The sequence below is a fragment of the Hypomesus transpacificus genome, chromosome 16, assembly GCF_021917145.1.
Source record: "Hypomesus transpacificus isolate Combined female chromosome 16, fHypTra1, whole genome shotgun sequence".
Lineage (NCBI taxonomy): Eukaryota > Metazoa > Chordata > Actinopteri > Osmeriformes > Osmeridae > Hypomesus > Hypomesus transpacificus.
The window spans coordinates 7,183,701-7,203,707 of NC_061075.1; the positions used below are offsets into that span (position 1 = coordinate 7,183,701).

The 20,007-nt window shown below is 44.8% G+C and overlaps 6 protein-coding genes and 1 pseudogene across 8 annotated transcripts; 4 read left to right on the top strand and 3 right to left on the bottom strand.

Annotated features, from left to right (window-relative positions):
• Positions 1–429: 429 nt before the first annotated feature.
• plcxd1 (phosphatidylinositol-specific phospholipase C, X domain containing 1) lies at positions 430–4,107 on the top strand. Of its 2 annotated transcripts, XM_047036968.1 has the most exons (7): positions 430–875; positions 1,125–1,267; positions 1,566–1,708; positions 2,080–2,208; positions 2,421–2,576; positions 2,668–2,848; positions 3,086–4,107. In XM_047036968.1, the coding sequence occupies exons 2-7, from the start codon at positions 1,144–1,146 to the stop codon at positions 3,328–3,330; spliced, it is 978 nt and encodes a 325-aa protein (XP_046892924.1). In that variant the 5' UTR covers positions 430–875; positions 1,125–1,143; the 3' UTR covers positions 3,331–4,107. The 2 variants fall into 2 exon arrangements, with proteins under 2 accessions (XP_046892924.1, XP_046892925.1); XM_047036969.1 differs by lacking the exon at positions 430–875 and having other exon boundaries at positions 882–1,267.
• Positions 4,108–4,291: 184 nt separating this feature from the next.
• On the top strand, positions 4,292–7,043 carry si:dkey-66a8.7 (PI-PLC X domain-containing protein 1). Its single transcript, XM_047036967.1, has 7 exons — positions 4,292–4,415; positions 4,699–4,835; positions 4,976–5,112; positions 5,378–5,506; positions 5,617–5,772; positions 5,981–6,164; positions 6,345–7,043. The coding sequence occupies exons 1-7, from the start codon at positions 4,399–4,401 to the stop codon at positions 6,590–6,592; spliced, it is 1,008 nt and encodes a 335-aa protein (XP_046892923.1). The 5' UTR covers positions 4,292–4,398; the 3' UTR covers positions 6,593–7,043.
• Positions 6,978–10,425, bottom strand: gtpbp6 (GTP binding protein 6 (putative)). The gene is made up of 10 exons (XM_047036964.1): positions 9,852–10,425; positions 9,585–9,722; positions 9,424–9,494; positions 9,215–9,345; positions 8,977–9,047; positions 8,675–8,833; positions 8,363–8,571; positions 7,896–8,044; positions 7,495–7,647; positions 6,978–7,317 (listed from the first exon to the last, which is right to left on the bottom strand). The coding sequence occupies exons 1-10, from the start codon at positions 10,297–10,299 to the stop codon at positions 7,170–7,172; spliced, it is 1,677 nt and encodes a 558-aa protein (XP_046892920.1). The 5' UTR covers positions 10,300–10,425; the 3' UTR covers positions 6,978–7,169.
• A 97-nt stretch (positions 10,426–10,522) lies between these two features.
• On the bottom strand, positions 10,523–11,958 carry LOC124478864 (annotated as a pseudogene).
• Positions 11,959–12,694: 736 nt separating this feature from the next.
• adi1 (acireductone dioxygenase 1) lies at positions 12,695–14,539 on the top strand. 2 transcript variants are annotated; one of them, XM_047037105.1, is made up of 4 exons: positions 12,695–12,911; positions 13,456–13,575; positions 13,751–13,930; positions 14,096–14,539. In XM_047037105.1, the coding sequence occupies exons 1-4, from the start codon at positions 12,789–12,791 to the stop codon at positions 14,210–14,212; spliced, it is 540 nt and encodes a 179-aa protein (XP_046893061.1). In that variant the 5' UTR covers positions 12,695–12,788; the 3' UTR covers positions 14,213–14,539. The 2 variants fall into 2 exon arrangements, with proteins under 2 accessions (XP_046893061.1, XP_046893062.1); XM_047037106.1 differs by having other exon boundaries at positions 12,885–12,970.
• A 122-nt stretch (positions 14,540–14,661) lies between these two features.
• On the top strand, positions 14,662–16,940 carry LOC124478714 (ICOS ligand-like). The gene is made up of 5 exons (XM_047037103.1): positions 14,662–14,959; positions 15,064–15,399; positions 15,653–15,937; positions 16,160–16,315; positions 16,513–16,940. The coding sequence occupies exons 1-5, from the start codon at positions 14,899–14,901 to the stop codon at positions 16,596–16,598; spliced, it is 924 nt and encodes a 307-aa protein (XP_046893059.1). The 5' UTR covers positions 14,662–14,898; the 3' UTR covers positions 16,599–16,940.
• On the bottom strand, positions 16,799–19,805 carry nit2 (nitrilase family, member 2). Its single transcript, XM_047037104.1, has 10 exons — positions 19,682–19,805; positions 19,287–19,405; positions 19,072–19,192; positions 18,796–18,884; positions 18,476–18,569; positions 18,316–18,390; positions 18,127–18,205; positions 17,901–17,999; positions 17,571–17,626; positions 16,799–17,270 (listed from the first exon to the last, which is right to left on the bottom strand). Exons 1-10 carry the CDS (start codon positions 19,707–19,709, stop codon positions 17,176–17,178), a joined length of 855 nt encoding a protein of 284 aa, XP_046893060.1. The 5' UTR covers positions 19,710–19,805; the 3' UTR covers positions 16,799–17,175.
• Between the last annotated feature and the right edge of the window lie 202 nt (positions 19,806–20,007).

A 20,007-nucleotide genomic window follows, 5' to 3' on the forward strand; every position in this document is an offset into this window, starting at 1 on the left:
CACACGTAGCAGGCGATCCGTAAACAACGGTGTGAGATAATTTGCGAAATTGGTATAATTGAAGTTTCAATTATTATTTGCCTGCTCAACGAGTGGTTTATAGTCGTAGGAAACTAAACAAATTTTTGGATAAACTGTGTCCTGTATAACAAAACAACACTGTCTGAACTCTGATCACAGGTGCAGTAGGCTCTAGCCTATTTTAAAAGGCGCCGACGCATCAGAACAGCGGTGCTGTCTGGTCTTCTGCGGTCGTTGTTTTCATTGAACATTCAGACAATTCAGGCAATTTTCACACAATTTTGGAAGCCACACCCCACAGGTATTTGAATATATTGAAATGACATACTACTTAATCATAAGGGATGATACACAGCAGTAAAGTTTTTTTTTTTTGCCGTGGGCTCTTTAAGGGAACGGCTATTCTTGCGTCTCCCTACAGTGAACCCGCCCTCACAGAACTAGCGTAGCCTACCGGATATAAAGTATCTGATTTAGAAGCAACAACAATGTTTTTTAATTGTTATGTTTTTAGGCTATGTGTGTGAATATATTTAGATAATTTGTGTATGGTAGTGTTTTCTTATTCAAAGTCGGCTATAATTTGCGTTGACCAAGTTGATAAGAGTCTCACTGCGGGGAGCGTAGCTTCCACGCAAAACGGAGAATTCGGCATCGGACAGGACGGCCGGTTAAGTGCACGACACTGACAACTATCACCGATTTCTTGTTTAATTTTTCACAGCAACATTCAGTGAACATTTTAAATGGACGACTTATCAAGGGAGATCCTTTTTATATTCTCGGTCAGCAAAACCGGTTCCTCATGACCGTGTCCTGGGCATCAGGAAAGCATCCATTGCACTACTTCATACGTAAGTGGCTGATACAGTGTAATAAACCGGTAAGAAACCGGTTGTGTGGTAGACGCAAGTTAAAATGGCTATGCTTACATTGATACTGCAGCAGCAGCAGCAGGTATTCAAAAGTAATGAAGATTAAAGTTTAGACCTACACGAAATTGGACAGTATTTTAAGAATTAACTGAGTAAAAATTGTTGTTTTATTGACGAAATATCTTCAACATGGCTACAATGTGAGTGCTGACATGTATTGTAAACTAGTTGCCAGGATACAGTCAGGATGTCGTCCGTGGTGGTGTCTGAACTGAACGAGGTGTCCCTGAAGCACCTGCCCATGGACAGGTGGATGACACACCTGCCATGTGCTCTCTGGGACCTGCCTCTCTGGAACATGGCCATCCCAGGTAGGTTACCTGATACCTGAAACTGATCAAAAGGCACTTCTCTCCCAAACCGGTTTGTGAAAAAAAATCACATTGTCTCAACAAAAGAATAAACACGGTCATGTTCGATGTAAGGTTTTATTTTTATTTCAGTTCTATTAGGTGAAGTAGGCCTATATGTAATAGAATACAATTAAAATAAATATATATAAAAACATATTAGGCCCTATACACAGAAAAGCTTTTTTAATGGTTGATACAGATCAGTTACCTAATATTGTTCTGCTTGATGATTATCTGTCTGTGTTTTCCCATGCAGGAAGCCACAATGCAATAACTTACTGTCTTGACAAAAGCGACAGATCCCCTGTGGATCTCACTCAACCAGATATGCTTCAGAAGCTAGACAAGTATATGAAGCCTCTCATTCGACCGTTTGTTTACAAGTGGGCGGTAACACAGGTAGGTATGTGTAGCAACCCCTCTCTACATTTTCAGGCCTTAGTTAATAATACAATCCCTTAGTTAATAATACATTCATTAGTGCACGCTTATAATCAAAAGAGACATTAAGTACAGGAGGATTTGAACCTGCAACCTCTCAATCTGCAGTCAAATGCTCTACCCATCCCAGTTAGAACCTTGGGAAACATTGGAGTTCCGTATTCTGGAACCTGGCCCATGTTCTGGTTCAGATCGATGGCTATTATGGTTTCAAACCTTTAAATGTGAAGGCAAAGTATGGGCCTCAGCATCTAAAGTCAACACCTGGGAGTCGGTGAGATAGCTATATAACTGTAAATGTAATTGATGTCATTCGAAATACCTTCCAGGAGTGCACTCCGAGTGAACAGCTGGACTGCGGGGTTAGGTACTGCGACCTCAGAATCGCACACAGGCCAAATGACAGCTCCAATGATCTCTACTTCTACCACGGAGTTTACACCAGTATTACTGTGGAGGTACAGTCAGCCTAGACAATACCCTATACTCTACTAACCCGATAGGCCTACTTTTATGATGGAGACTATACATCTGTGCAGCTCCACCCAAGTATATATTAATATCAAGCATTATTTTTATTTTATCAATCATTATTATTCGTTTTTGTTGTTGTTCAGGACCTAGTTACACTTGTGTAGATGTTTAACCAGCTTCTGCAATTTCTTGACAGACCGTTTTGAAGGAGATAAGAGAGTGGCTGGATGCTCATCCCAGAGAAGTTGTCATACTGTCCTTCAGTCACTTCCTGGGTCTGGACCAGGAACTCCACACACAACTCATCACAACCATAAGGAATGTGTTCACCTCAAAGCTCTGTCCGAAAACGGTACGTTATACATTGATTTATAATAACAATATGTTGTTTTATTACCAAACATTTTCTGGATGATAAAAATATGAGTTTTTCCTCAACACAGGAAATGGCAACACTGAGGAACCTGTGGACTTTAGGTTACCAAGTGATTGTCTCCTACGAGCACCATGTCGTCAACTGCCACGCTGACCTCTGGTCACACATCCCCTACTGGTGGGCTAACAAGTGCAAAGCAGAGGCTCTCATTGAAGAGTTTGAGTGCAAAAAACTAAATGGCCGCCCAGGTAACTCAGCATAATGAGCTTGAATGCTTGAGATCATGCATGTATAACTGGCCCAGCACTATCTCAGTGTGAAATCTGAGGTTTATCCTGAGAGAGAAATATTAGATTTACACTGTCAAAGTCTTCTGACTCTCTCCACATTAATCCTCACCTCTTGTTATCAAAATACAAAACCTCCATGCCAGTTGCACGTATGAAATTGTTGAACCGGTTGCTTGTGTTTGTGCTGTCCCACAGACGGATTCTTCGTCACGGGTATTAATCTCACAGAGGATCTGAAGTACATCTGCTCCCACCCCACCGAGTCTCTGAAGGACCTGGTCATGTCCACCTACCCAGCCCTGCTGGGCTGGGTGAGGAACCAGACCCCGGGCTCCAACGCTGACTCACTCAACATCATAGCAGGGGACTTTGTCACTGAGAGCCAGTTTGTGCCAACTGTGGTAGCACTTAACGAGAAATTACTCAACTGGCCTTCATGATATCCGCAGAGGGAACCAGAATTTTTGCCAATTTCACCTCAGAGCAGCAAAGAATAAATGGAGGGATCGTCGGCATGAAATGAAAATAAGCTCGTTTTTCTGATTTGATATTTATTCCAGTGACTTGAAAATTTTTAGGATTTGCACTCATTGATGATACTGAAATATTTATTTCTGATGTTTGGAGCTGCTTAAAGTACTTAAAAAGAGTCTTCACCTGCACTTGTTTACCTTTGCCTTTTGTTTAATTACTCCTTCCTCTTTATGCAATTCATATATTTTCATATCTCAGGTCAGGTGGCCAGTTTAAAATGTCATTTGACCTATAAGCAATAATGATATGATTAACAATAATGTAATGCTAATGAAGGTGTTGAAGACATGCTGCACAAAGAAATATCACATGGTTTAAATGAGCACATATGACCATACACCAAAAAAGAAAACATAATTTAAATGGATCAAAGTACTTCTTTGAGATAATGAGTATGTGTGTAGACTGCTTATATCTCTTATGTTAAGAATGCCATATCAGTTTAGAAACAGATCAAACACTGTATCTGCATGCCTAGTTCTCAGCATGGACACTTTATCTGACCCTTTGACCTTTTACACTTCACCCCTATATGGTTAATAATAGCAGAGCATGCCTTCATAAAAGCAGAACCATCACCTCTGTGCCTGTGGTGAACCTTTCAGTAAAACAACAACATGAGCATTTTTGAATATTCTTCTGAATGTTATGCCTTAACAGGTTGAAAATAAATATGTGGCAACATGTAAACATTGTTTGATGTCATAATTGCTATTCATGGTGTCAAGACTACAAGTTACAACATGTTTTTGGTTGGCTAAGGTTTAGTAAGCTATGCAAGTCAATGTGCTTATTGACTTGAGGTGTACTGTGTATACAAACCTTTGTTCATTGGTATATTTTCCAAGACACTGAGTCACTGTCAAACCTTTCAGGCATTGGCTCTGTTATGGGATACATGTGTTCCTGGCTTCCAGATGTTTATTCTCTGTGTATTTTGACTTAATTCTCGAAATTCCGATTTGATTCCTAAAATGTCTACTTTAAACTTGTGAGTTATATCCCCGAAACATAGCTTTTTTTCGTAGTCCTAATACCAACAATTCTCTTTGCTATATGCTCTTGCGTACAGTTCGACGGCCAACTTGTTGTTAGTCAGGAACTGTAAGAAAGGCATTTTGCCACGAGTTCCTGCTTTTCAAGTTACGACCTCATAGAGCCGTGGTCATGTGGATTATTGGTTGTTAAAAAAAATTGAACTGAGAGTAGACCGCTCATGACTGAAGGCAGTAAATCACTGTTCGGATTTATAAATGTGTGTACAAAATGTTTAGGGGCAGTTTGGGTGCTGTCATGACATCTGATAAGAGCGTCCCAATGATTTCTGAGATGGACCAGAACTACGAGGAATGGATGTCAAGTTTACCTGCGGAGCTGTGGGAAGTCCCCATTACAAGCCTCGCTATACCTGGTAAAAACGCTCATAACAACCTCGTTTCCGTAGGTTAATTGCATTTTGTATGTGAATTCATTAAACCCTGTAGGTTAATCTGATGATTAAATGTTGCATTCGTGGAAACATGTCATGTTTTGAGCTATTTCTTTATCTAGGAAGTCATGATGCAATGAGCTACTGTCTAGATATCACTTCCCCGCTCGTGGGGTCTGAGTCGGACGCTTTCAGGCTTCTGGACGGACTGTTCTACTGTGTCACGCGTCCTGCTATCTTCAGATGGACTACAACTCAGGTTCCACGCTCGCGCTGAGAGGATGATCATATCGTTTCCTTACATTGGTCGGGTTTCCCAGATTCCTTAAGAAGATCTTAACGCTAAGAGTTTCTTAAGAACGTTCTTAGCTCTTAGCGTTAAGAGCTTCTTAACGAATCTGGGAAACCCGGCCATTGCCAGTTACTGTCATTGTAAAATATTGCATTCAGACTGCTAGTACAACAGTTATTATTTTCTGTTGGGTTATGTTTTTCATGATTGTACTTTTGTTGCATCGCAACAGGATAAATGTATTGTGGACCAACTTTCAATGGGAATTCGATACTTTGATTTTCGGATTGCCCACAAACCCAATGACCCACCTGACACCTTGTACTTCACTCACATCATATATACTTACGTGACTGTCCTGGTAAGTAGATGGTTATGAATGAAAAATTACATTTAAAAAAATCTAGACGAGTGATCTGTGTGTTACAATGTCGATTTAAATGGTATGTCGTTAATGTCTCACGAGTGTAGGCAGCATTGAGTGAAGTTGTCGAATGGTTGGAGTCTCACCCTAAGGAGGTGGTGATCCTAGCCTGCAGACATTTTGAAGGCCTGAGTGAAAAACTCCACGAGACATTCATTTCATCACTGAAGACATTATTTGGCCCTAAACTCTGTCCTTGCAAGGTGAGCTTGGTTCTTTACATGTGTTGCTCAAAACTTGCTCTTACATGTGTCACATCAGTTAGTTTGCCAAACCCATCGTGGCCCCTGACATTCCAGCTGAATGTAGTGTTTTGTTGGTTTAAATCAAAGTGATAGAGGATGTATCTGTAACAGGGAATGCTTTACGAGTGATGGCCAGGTGCTGAGAGCCACTTGTGTGTCTGTCCAGGAGGCAACCGTGACCTTGAGGAGCCTGTGGGCATCTGGGCACCAGGTCCTTCTGTCCTACGACTCCCAGTGTGCAGCCCGACACCCAGAGCTGTGGCCGGCCATCCCTTACTTATGGGCCAATAAGCCCTCAGCAGAGGAGCTGGAGAGCTACTTAGACTGGCAGAAACAACTCGGCCGTCCAGGTGAGTTTCTGAAGTGGTGTCAGTGTTGCTACTCACATACTAACAGAGTCAGCGCAACGATTTACAGGTTAAACAGCATACCGGACTAAAAATAAGAGTTCAAATCCAAATATGAGGAAGGTGTGTATCTGGGGATCCGTCACGTCATCTTTGTTTGATTCCGGTTCTCCGTTGTTCCAGAAGGGTTGTTTGTTGCCGGTCTGAACCTGACCGCAAGCCGGGCTCACATCGCCCTGCACCCAGGACAGTCCCTGCGGACTTTGACCAAGCAGAACTGGGACAGTCTGGAGAGCTGGCTGGGGAAGCAGACCCCTGGTCCACACCCACAAGGCCTCAACATCATCGCTGGGGACTTTGTGGGGCCACTCCCAATCGGTCCTCTGGTCATTGCACTTAACAAAAAACTCTTGAGACAAAAGCCTGACTAGGTTTGGGACCAGATTGATGTTTGGTGCAATGCCTGGCCTTCAGTGTGCCTTACAGTCCTTCTAATATAACCTATATATACACTGTACCTCCTATACCGTATCCTTTCTATGTAAAAGTACACATGTGCATATTTAGCACAGATGTAAAGAAATATATGTGCAATAAGCCTCTGCAGTGAAGAGCCTTTTTTTTCCTAAAAAGAATTCAAGCTGCAGGGGGATTCATATTTAGAAGGAGTAATGGAAACGTCTTTGCTTTTTAGCCATAGGTCTTAGTGTATATTTCTGTAGAGTATTCTGACCCAACAAGCCTACTTCAGAACGTCCATTTCACTGGTACATGACAATTAACAGAGGTTTCAAATGAAATTATATACTTGAGCTATTGTATGCAAAATACATTGTTACTTTACTGTTTTTCAAAGATATACAATAAATACATCTTATGATACCATCCAAGACAGTGTAATTTCCTTCAGTATATTTCATGATATTACAAATACATTTCAGTCTGTCATATCTGTCATAAGGCAGATGTCAAAGTTCAATTTGGTTTACATGAGTGCAAACTGGGTTGCTAACCGTCTTGATGCTGCGTTGCTAACTGTGGATACAGTTTTTTGTAGCGTCCATGTGCAGCTGCACTGATGATCACCTTGACGACAGCGGAGCCTTCATCTGCCTCAACGTTCACCTCCTGGACGGTTGCCTCCTTGTACAACCAACTGTCGATCGACACACACACACAGGCACACACCCACTACTATAACAACCACCCTTGCAGTATACTGTAACCTATATGTCCATATTACTACACTGTATTCATCTCATTAATGATAGATAACATTTAGATTGTTGGGGTGAAAGAATTACAGTAACTGCAGTGGATTGTAAAACCTCACCTTAACTGGGAGCTGCTAAGGTCTACTCTGAGGGCTAAGACTTGTTTTCCTGTTGACTTCACAATCGCCTCCTCGACAGTCTGCTTCAGTGTCTCAAGGCCATGCTCTCTCAAGGCAGAGATGGGCAGGGCGCTGGGCTCAGACAGCTCGTAGCTACAGTGAGGAGGACAGCATGAAGCTTTCATGAACATCAAACTCCCTTCCTTTTGCATCTCAATCAAGCCCTGGAAGGCTACCAGGCGGAGCGCGAGTGCGTTCATCAGACATGACAGTTCGCAGGATAACAGCTTTCTAGACTGCGTGAGAACGATCTCAAAGTGTATGACAATATCACTGCTCGTTGAGGTGTTGACGTTGGGGTGAGGGTTGATGTTGGGGTGAGGATGAATGTTGATCCTTACTTGTCGACCAGGTCAGTCTTATTGTGGACCTCTATCATGGAGCTGAGCAGCTTCTCTGGGATCTGCATGTTCTTCAGGACGTTCAGCACGTTCACCTTCTGGTTGACCGTCTCCGGATGGCTGATGTCTCGGACATGTAATATGAGGTCCTACGGAGAAGAAGGCATTCTCTGTGAGGATATGAGTCAGAGACAACCGCTTAGGAGAATGAATATGCACAGATCCATCCCATCCCCTCCAGGTGTTCATAAAGTGGTTTGGGGGCGTTGGGGCACTAGGACCTTGCAGAGCTACAGTGACATGACAAGGTCATCAGGGACTCTTCTGTGAGGTGTACATACGGAGAGCAGAGTCCTTAAGGGGTGACAGTGACATGACTAGCTAGGTAAGTCTCCAGTCAATGACTCTACATACAGAGGGGGTGACGGGGATATGGCGAGGCAGGCGGTCGTGCGTGGCATACGTACAGAGTGCGCCACGTCCTCCAGCGTGGCGGAGAAGGAGTCGATGAGCTGGTGGGGCAGCTGGGACAGGAAGCCGATGGTGTCGACGTACAGCACGGTCATGCGGCTGGGCAGCGGGCCCGCGTGGACGGTGACATCCAGGGTGGCGAACAGCTGGTCTCTGGGCTGCAGCGCCGCGTCGCCCGTCAGCGCTTTGATCAGGGTCGTCTTCCCTGGAGGGGACAAAGGGGGGGGGGGACGGGCGATGCGGCTCAGTGGGGGAGCACCGGGCCGCGGAGATTCAGCTGTGTGGTGTGCGGTGGAGGCGTGCCTCACCGCAGTTGGTGTAGCCCATGACGGAGATGATGGGGAAGTCTCGGTGTTTGCGCTGGGACCGGAGAAGGTGCCTCTTCCTCCTCAGGCGCTCCAGAGCCGACCGGATCTTCAGCTCTCTCTCCTTCAACAGCCTCTGCTGCACCTCCAACAGAGTCTCGCCTTGGCGACCGGAAGGAGAGGGGGTGGAGGGGTTTCAGGGAAAAAAAAGATTTGTTGATTTTTGACAATGAGATGGGGAAAAGAGATGGGGAAAAGAGATCATAAACACGATTGGTTTATTTGGTTCGCAGCGGCAGTGTTACCTGAACCCATGATGTATCTGGAGCCTCCTCCTTGCTGGTCCAAGTTAGACACTTCATGTTTTAAACGAGATCTGTCAACATAAATTGGTGTACAAATAATGTTATTAAATGGACGTTCATTATATTGACAGTAGATGGCGCTGTGGGCCTAACTGCATATTACATCTCAGATAATTTGTCACAGCATCTGAAAAAGATCAGTGTTTTTGAGCTTTGTATTGACTGGCTCTTTTAGTACCGTAACAATGGTATCTCTGCCAGAGAGATCTGAAGTTTGGCCTCCTTGGTTCGAGCATTGCACCGGAAGATGTGAAGGACTACTGAATATCTGTCAAGCACCTTCACACCCCAGGCTTCCTCCAAATCCCTCTGAGGAGACAGGAAACATGGTCACAGACAGAACTGACAACACGGTCGTCCTCCGCCTTGGGACAAACACAGGCTTACCTCAGAGACAGGGGACAGACGCTCCACGTTGACGAACACAGCTGTCACACCTGGCGTTCTCCTGATGTGCTCTGGAAAGAAAACAGGCATTTCACTTACATCTCATGCCATGGAGAGAAACAGGAAGTCATAGATCGAATAAGAAGGTGGTAGGAGCAGACCTGTGAGAATCTCAAAGTTCCCCTTGCCGAAGATCCTCTTACTCTCGGGAGTCTTGGTGGAGAGGATGATCTTGTCCACCACTCTCCAGTTCTGCAAAGTGTTCACCAGACCCACCGCCTCCTCCATCATCAGATTGGCTGGGAAAGAAGACGAGAGGAGACATAGGGAGTTGGGGACGCTAGCTATCTAGCATGCAAGAAGGATAGTTTCCAAAGACTCAGTGCTGTTCTTTACAACCGTGGCTGTTTGTTGTTTAGATTTTTTACCTGTGGTCAGGTACTGTTTTTTCTTCCCCCATTTCACATCCGGATGGACGATGAAGATCCGGTGGTCTCCATCTCCGATACCTGACGGAATATGTTGCTGGAAGAGTTCCTCTACCTCGCTATCATCAATGACATCATCTTGTCCATCCTCCTCTTCCTCACTGTCCCCTGAGTACGTTTTACTCTTTAACTTACGCAGTGATTTTGAAAACGTTCTACATAGCAAGGGGTAAACCATTCGTTGTCCATACTGTGTCTTAACAAGTCCGTGGCATAGTGACTTGTGACCTCTGAAGTTCTTTGCAGATAACTTCGAGGAGTTTCGTGTGTAGGAGTCCCAGAAAGGTTTGTTTAAACTCCATGCATACGTCCTCTTTGGAACACAGCGTGTTATTCTGCAAATATCAAAAATTCCGTACTTTAAGGCTAACATCGTATAGTTGCCCATCTACATTTGTAGGACACAGAGTAAAATGTGTATCTAAATGTAGGTAATTTGTTGACATCCTTGCTGTCAAACGACGGATACCCCTTAAGCAAAGCGCATGTCGGTTCTGACAGCTTCTTTGTTTGTCTTTTCCGGTACAACCAAAAGCTTTGAATGTCGATTGCTCCTCCTCGTGGTTGATGGAAGTAGTGAGCCAAATTTGGGGAAAGCTATTTGGCCGCAGTCATAAAATTGGCTGTTTAGAACACTAAGAAGGTAGACTACTTGAGTTCTTGAGAAGAACGTTCTTGCGCGAACGGTTTTGCAAGACCTCGGGGACGTAGAATGATGTGTGTTCTTGCAATGTGTTCTTGCAATGACTTCTGGGAAATCAGATGAGTTCTTGCTGTCTGTAGTTGGATCTGAAGGGGGTCCTGTGGGCTGCTCTAGGGTTGGGCCCTGTGGGCTTGGCCCCTTTACATTTACATTTATTCATTTAGCAGACGCTCTTATCCAGAGCGACTTACAGTAAGTACAGGGACATTACCCCCGAGGCAAGTAGGGTGAAGTGCCTTGCCCAAGGACACAACGTCATTTAGGCGGGGCAGGGAATCAATCCGGCAACCTTCTGATTTCTAGCCCGACTCCCTCACCGCTCAGCCATCTGACCCCCCCTTTCCCCTCTAGATAATTGGCCCAGCCCTTCAGCCTCTCCTCTCACTCCCTCGAGGTCTCCTCCACTGATAGTCTGTGGTACCGTCCCAGAGCTGGGCCGACAGCTTGCGTCCCCCGAACCAGCCCCCCCTCCAGGGCCGCCTGGCACACATCGCCGTCCTCCGGCTCCTTGAACGCTACAGATGCCACGCCGTCAGGATGGCGATCAGAGAGGATGACCTTCTTCACCTGAACCAAACTTCTCACACTCCGTCCTCAGGTCATCCCGGATCTCGTTCAGAACCAGAGGGTCTTCATCGAAGTTGCTGGGGTGGAACATGTTCTGGATTATAAGAACACGCTTGTGTCTCTTTCTCACCTCCCCCTTCTTCTCCGGTCGCCAGTCCAGCAGCTTCTTCCTGTGCTCCTTGCTCTTATTCTTGCTGGAGTCGTACTGGCCCTTCAGCTCAAACCTGGCTGCCTCCACGTGGAGCTTGTAGCCCCACACCTCCGACTCATCTGTCAGACGCAGAGCCAGGGCCACCGACTCTTTCTTGAGGTAGCAGCAGAGGCCGTCTCCCTTCTGGTTGCCCTGGTGATCCTTGTACAGCTTGACCCTGTACTCCTCAGTCATGGGGTCTCTCATGACAATGCCACACTAGACATGAGCTCCACAAACTCCTCCGTGGAGTGTGTCTGGAGGCAGGCCTGACACATATACGTTGGTTTTGTCTTTGTCTACATCAAAACATTCTGGATCTGCTTTCCTCTTCTCTCCCTTCTGTTTGGCCTCCTTTCCTGGGCCTGGTTCAGGTTATTGGTGAGGTTCGGGTGTTCTTGGTGACTTGTGTTCTTTGGATTGGAACTGTACTTGGGCAATGAAAGATGACGTCAAACGGGTTCACAAGAACACAAGAAGGAGAAACACGTGGATTGATAAACAGCCAACATATCATAGTTGACGCTTATCCCTCCCTTCCCTCCACCTTTCTTTTTGTGGAGAAGATCCACTGCATTCATCATCATGCTTCCCAAACTGGGAACTCTACAAATCAGGAACCCTCGGGGTTCATGATGTCACTCATTAAATATTGTTGGTTTACATAACCCAACTGATAGCCTATATAGGCTGCACCCATTGACATATATACCTAGACCAAGCTACGGAGGACTTTAAAGAAGAAGAAGAACCAACAAAAACATTTTTCAATCGAAACACTACACAGTCGACTATGGCTTTAGATGCATGGTATATCGACGACTCTGATGAAAATCAACGAATGCCTCATAGACTGAATCAAAACCAACCCGTGTCTTGTGAAGACTTTTCAAAAGCTTGGCATTTTCTTCTTTAAGGTAATATGATAGACCATATCTACAGGCACTTGCAAAAGTACTCTGGGGTATCAACCATTTTTGTGATTATTAATAAATAGCGTACAAACTTGAACTGATATATGCAGTGGATGTTTGGGATTGTTATCATTTCCCTTGATTGTTCGTCTAAATAAGGGCCCAGGTATGGTGAAGCAGAAGTTGGTGCACAACCGACATTGCATAATATGACGTTAGATGTAACCTGGTTTATCAGTGGCAGCATCCTGGGAAAAACAGCCAACAGTCAGCATTATGGCCCACATGATTTCTCCTCGGCTTCCTGAGATTCAGTTCTTCAGGTAGCTTAAGCAGTCTTGGCCATTACAGGAGAGCCGATGTTGAGCCGAAAGCGGACACTGAGGGGAAAAAACCTGAAGGTGGCAGTAATGTAACTTCGTGGATGCCAACTGCCGTCAAACCTCAAACAAGAAGAAGAAGAAGAACTGACAACATTTTTGTTCAACACTACAAAGTCGACTATGGCTTTAGATGCATGGTATATCGACGACTCTGATGAAGATCAGCGAATGCCTCATAAACTAAATCCAAACCAGCCCGTGTCTTTGGAAGACTTACAAAAGCTTGGCATTTTCCACTTTAAGGTAGCTAAATGATATTGATAGCAATGCCTAGCAAAAATATGGCTATCAAACAGCTAAGTGTGAGTTTAATGTTTAACAAAGTGTGAGATTTTAATGAATGTGGCTCAGAAGTATTGAATGTGGCTCAGAAGTCTGCTGTTTCTGTGCAGTTCATGCATACTACTGGCCATTCTTATATTATGTTCTTATCCTTGGCCCTGCCTCGTCAGTCGCATATTGTCCAGAAAGTATTTATTTTTCACTCAAAATGTTAACTGCACCAGTATTAGTCTAAGCACACCAAATAATTAGTAGCCAAATATAAATTGTAAAATAAGTATATCAGTAGGCCTATGCAATTCCTTAACTCTCATAATGACCGTTTTCAACTAGCCCATACTACAGCAGCATAATACAATTCCTGAAATTCACATTTTCATCTGGCCTACCCAATTATTTTTTTGGGGGTACCCCCGGCATAAACCCAAAGCTACAGTAAAAAGTATTGCCTATCCTGGAGCTAGTGCAAACACTTGTTTTCTGAACTCTTTACTTTCTTTTTCAGTTAAATGCTGATATTTATGAAACAGATCCTGAACTGGAGAAAATTAGAAAAGACCATGGCTTCTCATATTCAGATATCATAACCATCGCCAAGGATACACTACCCAACTATGAGGAAAAGGTAATCATGCCAAGACCTGTGTCTACCAAGGTGTCTTTTCTGGCAGAAAAGCACTTGCTGGGGAGGGCTTCATCCCAGTGTTTTGTCAAGTTAATGCTGTCATAGAAACAAAACAAACTGATGACTCAGTTTGGATATCTTTAACCTGTCAGTGAAATGTTCTCCTGTCTTCCAGTTGAAGATGTTCTTTGAGGAACATCTCCATTTAGATGATGAGATCCGCTACATCTTGGACGGCAGAGCTTATTTTGACGTGAGGGACAAGGAAGATCGCTGGATCAGGATCTCTATGGTCAAGGGAGACCTGATTACTCTACCTGCTGGGATCTACCACAGATTTACTATGGATGAGACGGTACATGAATGGCCCTTTACAAAAGTCACCTCAACTAGGTGATGTACCAATTGTAGCCTATATAAGAACTGGATGATTTTCACAGGATCACGTGGTCATTAGAAAATGCTTTAAAGGATTAACTGTAAATCAATGCCCAGTTTGCGTTTCTTTTCTCTCCCACAGAACTACACTAAAGCCATGAGGCTCTTTGTGGGGGAACCAGTGTGGAAGGCTTATAACCGACCAGCTGACCACACAGACATTCGTCAGCAGTATTTGAGCTCTCTCGGATGTGCCTAGGACGCAATAGCACTGACCAATGGATAGACTCAGGGCTGGTCCGACCCAATAAACAAATTAAATATTTGTTTAAAAGAATGCCAATCAAAGGGCCCCCTACACTAATTTTGTTTAGGGCCCCTAAAGCCCCAGGGCTGGCCGTGGATAGACTAGGGCCTACTGCACAGATATACACATTAGAATACTGTGTCACCAATCCTTTTAGCAATTGTTTGGGTGTATAAAATAGAGTTATCAATGATATCTACTGGCGCTTGCAAAAGAACTCTGGAGTATAACCCATCATTGTTATTTTGTTATTTTCAATAAATAGCCATCACACTTGAACTGATATATGCAGTGGATGTTTGGGGTGGTTATCATTTCCCTTCATTGCTCGTAAAGGGAGTCACAAGTATGGTGAAACGGGCATGGTGAAACAGGCAAGGTGGTGCACGACCGATTTAACATTCCTATGACGTTGAATGTAAAGGTGTGTCAGTGGTAGACGATGCCTGGAGAAGAAAGTACACATCTTTCCCTCAAAGATGCCGATCAAGGGACTAGCAGTGAAGAAAGAATGTAAGTTGAAGAAAGTAAATGGACAAGGTAACTAGGCTAATTCATTCTTAAATAAGGCTTGTGGTTGCCTTTTATCAACTTGACGGAGCCGACTAGCCGTGCGTAAAACTGCCCTGTGCGGGCAAATGTCAGCATTGTGGCGCACGGGATTTCTCCTCGGCCTTATGAGATTCAGTTCACCTTCAGGTAAGAAAGGTTTTGTTTCCTTTTTATACCTTTTATTTATACAAACGTGCAAAGGAGAGAGACGATTATCTGACTACTGTCCCTCCCTGCATCTCCACATACAGATGAAGAATGTGTCCAGGCCATTATCGGAGAGCCGGTCCTACTTCCGTGTATCTATGACGGAGCACTCTCGCTAAGCGCTCTAAACTTTTCGGCTGAATGGAGGAGAGCCAACGACGTGGTCCACAGGTCGGTCTGGGGACGGGGGAGCCAGGATAAATGGACAGTGTCCAGCAGAAACAGCACCCGAGTCTCAGAAACGGCTCCACAGACAGGCGACTTCTCCCTGCAGTTGTCCATGGTGGTCCCGGCAGATTCCAACACCTACAGCCTGTACCTCACATTCCCTGGGGGGAACCACAGCTCTCCGGTGTGCAAGGTGTGTCTGTGGACCGCAGGTCAGTGATGATGAAAGATAGTGGCGTAAGTTTGTTGTCAAATGTGTGGTACAGTTAAAAAAAAATACATAAACAAGGATGCAGCCGTTAAATACAAATTCAAAACTGGGTGGTGGGATAATGAAACCATTACTTCTGATGAAATATCTATTTTGATTTACCTGGTCGGTATGACCGTACTGAACTAATACAGTTGCCATCATCTCTCCCCTCTCTCTCTCTCTATCTCTCTCCTCTCCCCCCCCCCCCGCAGCCAGTTTTTCGTTTCCGCTGCTGCTGAGGGAGGATGCGGGGGAAGGGGACGAGACGCGTTTCTTGTGTCACTCTAGAGGAGGTTTCCCCAAACCTGTTGTGCGCTGGCGGATCAACGAGACCGTGCAGCCTCCCGAGGGCTCAGTCTGGACAGACTTTGCACTTCTCCCCGAATCTCAGCTCTACAACATCACCAGCCTTCTGGTGGTCAACATTTCCCAGGACGTTAGCGTGTCATGTAGCATAGAAAACCCGTCCATGAACGAGACCTTAACTTCCACCAGCAGTGAGTATGTCAATAATCTAACACAGGGCTTCAAGAGACATGAGAACGCAACTTCACAAATTTACATCCATCCCCAAGCGAATGTATTTGAGTTATTCACTGTTTGAGTGAATACGTGCATTACTCCTTATTCTAATAGCTTTTCTGCAGTGTTTTTTATACTAAAAATGAATGTGTCTCTTGAACCGTGCTCCTCTTTGTGACCTTCTTCCTGGTCCTTAGATGGGGTCCAGCCCAGCCCTGTGGTGGGGAGAGCCACTGAAGCCTTGTGGGTATTCAGCACAGCTCTGTGTGTGGTAGTGTCAGCCATGGTGCTGGCTGCCCTAGCCTACCAGATCCAACAGGACAGGGCCCACAAGGACCAGAACACAGAAATGGGTATGTTTTTGTTCTTTTAATTCTACTCTTCTATCATTGATTTACGCTATTCTACTGTTAGCCTTCTGAACACAACTGCCTTTTTTACTGTTGTTAGTATGCACTCAGCATGTGCACTCAATAAATCCACAGATGCAACTGAAAGGTTATGGCATGGCTAGGTGTCTGTCTTATTTCTTATATTGTGTGTGAACCAGGGATGGGGGAGAGCTTTGAAGATGAACCAGAGACTCGGATGGTGAAAGAGGAAGTGATGGACCCTCTAACTGAGACCAACCTGTGATTAGAATGGAACACTAGAACATGTTTGTGATCACATGACCTTCAAACATTCTGGTTGAAGAGGAAATAAACTTCACACCATAGCCCACATTGTGCTCTGACAAGGTTACTCTTTGTAGATGTGTACTGCGCTGTACATACTGTGAATATGTACAGCTCTTGTATTGGTTGGATGTGTTGTACAAAGTTGTGGAAAGGACGGACGGTGTATTTTTTATTTTATTTGAATTGTAGGCTTTCAAAACACAGGACTTGCTTGTTCCCCTTTCGGCTCCCCTCTCTGTGACCTCTACTCTGTACTCTGTTGCCGTCTGTTGTGTTATAAAAAGTTCTGTCAATCTGGTCCTGCTCATTCATTGATATTCAAAGGACAAACAGTAAGCAGATACTTGCTGTGGCACCCAAGCTCATATACAAAATGCTCCATTTTCTGCTTGAAGGGGACATGTTACAGTGCAAAACTTTCAATACAAGCAGCTTGACATCTTTAACTAACTACTAAGGGCCTCTGATTGAAGTCGACATAATTAATCAAGCTTCCCCCGCCCTCAGTGTTTCCATGACAACGTGGCATGGGTTCAGCCCTCTTGCACTGCGTTGACGGAGTACAGATCGCCACGGCGCTGGGCTGTGATGGGGATCTGCTGACGGACGTCCGCCAAGTACTGCAGGTCTGCGAAAAACATGAGGGGCGGGGACAGGGGCGGGGGACAGGGGTGGGGACCGGGACAGGGTCAAAGATTAGTCAAATTAGCCCTGCGTGGGGCTTACTACATTACGGTTCTGTAATTTGTATCCAGTTTTCATGACATGGATGTTTTGTCATTTACTGCCTGAGGGCTGTTTTTCACACTTATCAGGATGTTGGGTTTCCACTCTCACGCCATTTGTTTACTCATTGATCCGTCTATGTATATACAACTTCCCGATTGATTACTGGTGGCCTTGAGAGCACTGCCACTCCGCCACTCACCGATGTCAGCGTAAACAACGGTCTCCTCTGACCCAGCCTTACTGATCACCTCACCCCTGGAATTGAAGACAGCACATTCATACTGTGTGTGTGTGCATGAGTATCTGTGAGCGTGTATTTTGAATGAACGCACACACACACACAAATCCATTAACGCCCACTACCTTCGGCAACCTCACCCTAGAGAGAGAACACAATCCACATGACCACTATTTTTGAGAAATTGTCTCGCGTACGGAGAATTGACACCACTCGTGGCATCACAAACGCCAACACCACCATAACGTATTTTTATGATCATTAGTCCTCCATTCGTTAATTTTTCCTTACCACGGGTTTACCACAGAGCTGTGACCCCAGGCTACATAAGAAGCCGACTCATCCCGAGCAGGAGAGGCAGTGGCCACATAAACCTGGTTATCAACGGCCCTGAGCGAGACAGGAGAACAGGGCGACCGTCAGCATAAGTTAATCATAGAGCCAAGGTAGATGACAAAGTGAGGAAAAAAAGGAGATGATGATATCACATCAGAGACATCCTCGGGCACTGACTGACCTCCCCCTCTGTAACAGCTCCCAATGAGCCGGTCCTGTAGTCATGTTGAAGGCGCCGGGATATACCAACAGCTGACAGCCTGGTTCCAGAGGGGAGCATTTGGTAGAGTTAAGTTTCATATAGATTTATAACTGTATATATATATATATATATCTTATACAGATATGAAGCCCTTCCGTTCACCCGCACCTTTCTTAACGTAGAGCTGTGCGAGCTCGGCAAACCTAATGTCGTAGCAGATCCCAACACCGACCTTACAGTACGCTGAAACACAACAGAGAAACGCACTTCCTGTCAGAACAGGATGCTGAACTACAAGGTTGGGGGAGAGGTTTAAGAGGACACGTACGCGTGTCAAACACCGATAGGCTGCTTCCAGGGCTGAGCGTCTCCGACTCCTGGAAGCGGATTTCCCCGGGAACGTCGATGTCGAAGAGGTGAATCTTTAAAGGAGGGACAGTTAGCCAAACAGACAAACCAGAATATCGACTGTGGAGCAAATGTCAACAAAAGGAGTGAAAATGGTACTTGACAAATCCAATGTCTTTCAAATGTATGTCTTTCTGTGGCATGCAGACAAACAGCCTGAACAAGCTCTATTTATCCCCAAGGGTAAATTGCACCGTGGTGAAGCAATCAGTGGCCAGCTGACTGTCAGAGCATGCCCACCTTTCTGTGCTTGAGCACCAAGCTTCCATCAGGGCCGAATACTGCGCAGGTGTTATACAGCTTCCCCTCATCCTCTTCTGGGATGGAACCTGGAGAGATACCACAGACATCTTCTATGACATACCATGTTTGAGTCTCCTTAAGGCTTTGTAGAAACAGATATATGACTGACTATGTTTACTATTATTGTACTATTAGTCTAGATGTACATGGCTCTGATCATCGGTGAGGAAAGAGACGAGGAAAGTGTACAGGTGCGACCAATCCTCCTCTCACCTCCTACCAGATACACCCCACTCTCCTTGGCTGCTTCCGACAACACCTGGGTGGACTCTCCTGGGATCTTCTCTGCATATTCGGGGAAAAAGCCAGTTCCGTAAGGGGAATTGAAGCACTCCTGTGTGTTCAAAAAGATTGGAATGAATAGGAACCCGATTAGCTTCAAAGCCTTATCAATTGTTCTCGTCACAAAAAGAAGTAACTTGACTCACAGGTAAAACCACCACTTTGGCGCCCTGAGAGGCTGCCTCCTTGATCAACCTGCGAGCCTTGGTCAGATTGTCAGCCTTCACCTTGGTGACGTGCAGCTGAACCACTGCCAAGCGAAACTCTGTGACAAAAAGTATTAACTGTAGGCTATTGGACCTCTAAACAAATCACAATCAAAAGGCAATGAGCTTGACTGTCGTTGCATATAAGCTTCCACTCGATAAAGTAGATCAGGTCTATGGGCAAGTGAAGTTGCTGTTACGTTAATAACCTGTCAGTCTTCTACTTGAGTGATATTACTTGAGTCAACAAGCTCTGCAACATCAGCGAGTCTGTCAAATCGTTCATCTCGCTTGTCGTTAATAAATGCAATAACTTGTCTGTTATGTTCACTTACTCGACATTGCTTTAACCAAAGCAGACATGGGTGTTTGGAGAGGTATTTGATGCCAGGTTAACACTGGTGCTCACATCGATGAGCGAATTTGATCTTGGATCAACATCCGGTCCTTTCGGCTACGTTAATTTATTCAGAATAAAAGTATTAGACTTCTCCCCAATACCTAGATTCTGTACTTCAGTTTCAGAAAGCCCTAACAGGCCCTCTTATATTATTTGGTAGGCCTTATATGTGTATATTTTGTAGGACTGATTATCCACGTTATCATACCAGTGTCCCTGGCTGTTAAATATGACTCTTATTATGAAATGCCAGGGGCGTGT

Coding starts and splice junctions, on each gene's coding strand:
- si:dkey-66a8.7 (XM_047036967.1), top strand. Junction 5,773..5,980: donor CTAAACTCTGTCCTTGCAAG/GTGAGCTTGGTT, acceptor GTGTCTGTCCAG/GAGGCAACCGTGACCTTGAG. Junction 6,165..6,344: donor GAAACAACTCGGCCGTCCAG/GTGAGTTTCTGA, acceptor CCGTTGTTCCAG/AAGGGTTGTTTGTTGCCGGT.
- adi1 (XM_047037105.1), top strand. CDS start 12,789: ATGGCTTTAGATGCATGGTATATCGACGACTCTGATGAAGATCAGCGA. Junction 12,912..13,455: donor TTGGCATTTTCCACTTTAAG/GTAGCTAAATGA, acceptor TTTCTTTTTCAG/TTAAATGCTGATATTTATGA. Junction 13,931..14,095: donor GATTTACTATGGATGAGACG/GTACATGAATGG, acceptor TCTCTCCCACAG/AACTACACTAAAGCCATGAG.
- gtpbp6 (XM_047036964.1), bottom strand. CDS start 10,299: ATGGGCAACTATACGATGTTAGCCTTAAAGTACGGAATTTTTGATATT. Junction 8,834..8,976: donor CAGATACATCATGGGTTCAG/GTAACACTGCCG, acceptor CCGGTCGCCAAG/GCGAGACTCTGTTGGAGGTG. Junction 8,045..8,362: donor TGGAGGACGTGGCGCACTCT/GTACGTATGCCA, acceptor TCTTCTCCGTAG/GACCTCATATTACATGTCCG.
- nit2 (XM_047037104.1), bottom strand. CDS start 19,709: ATGTCTGCTTTGGTTAAAGCAATGTCGA. Junction 19,406..19,681: donor TTTGGTTAAAGCAATGTCGA/GTAAGTGAACAT, acceptor TTTTTGTCACAG/AGTTTCGCTTGGCAGTGGTT. Junction 18,570..18,795: donor TGGTGCTCAAGCACAGAAAG/GTGGGCATGCTC, acceptor CCTCCTTTAAAG/ATTCACCTCTTCGACATCGA.
- plcxd1 (XM_047036968.1), top strand. CDS start 1,144: ATGTCGTCCGTGGTGGTGTCTGAACTGAACGAGGTGTCCCTGAAGCAC. Junction 2,209..2,420: donor ACACCAGTATTACTGTGGAG/GTACAGTCAGCC, acceptor ATTTCTTGACAG/ACCGTTTTGAAGGAGATAAG. Junction 2,849..3,085: donor AAAACTAAATGGCCGCCCAG/GTAACTCAGCAT, acceptor GCTGTCCCACAG/ACGGATTCTTCGTCACGGGT.
- LOC124478714 (XM_047037103.1), top strand. CDS start 14,899: ATGTCAGCATTGTGGCGCACGGGATTTCTCCTCGGCCTTATGAGATTC. Junction 14,960..15,063: donor GAGATTCAGTTCACCTTCAG/GTAAGAAAGGTT, acceptor CTCCACATACAG/ATGAAGAATGTGTCCAGGCC. Junction 16,316..16,512: donor GGACCAGAACACAGAAATGG/GTATGTTTTTGT, acceptor TGTGTGAACCAG/GGATGGGGGAGAGCTTTGAA.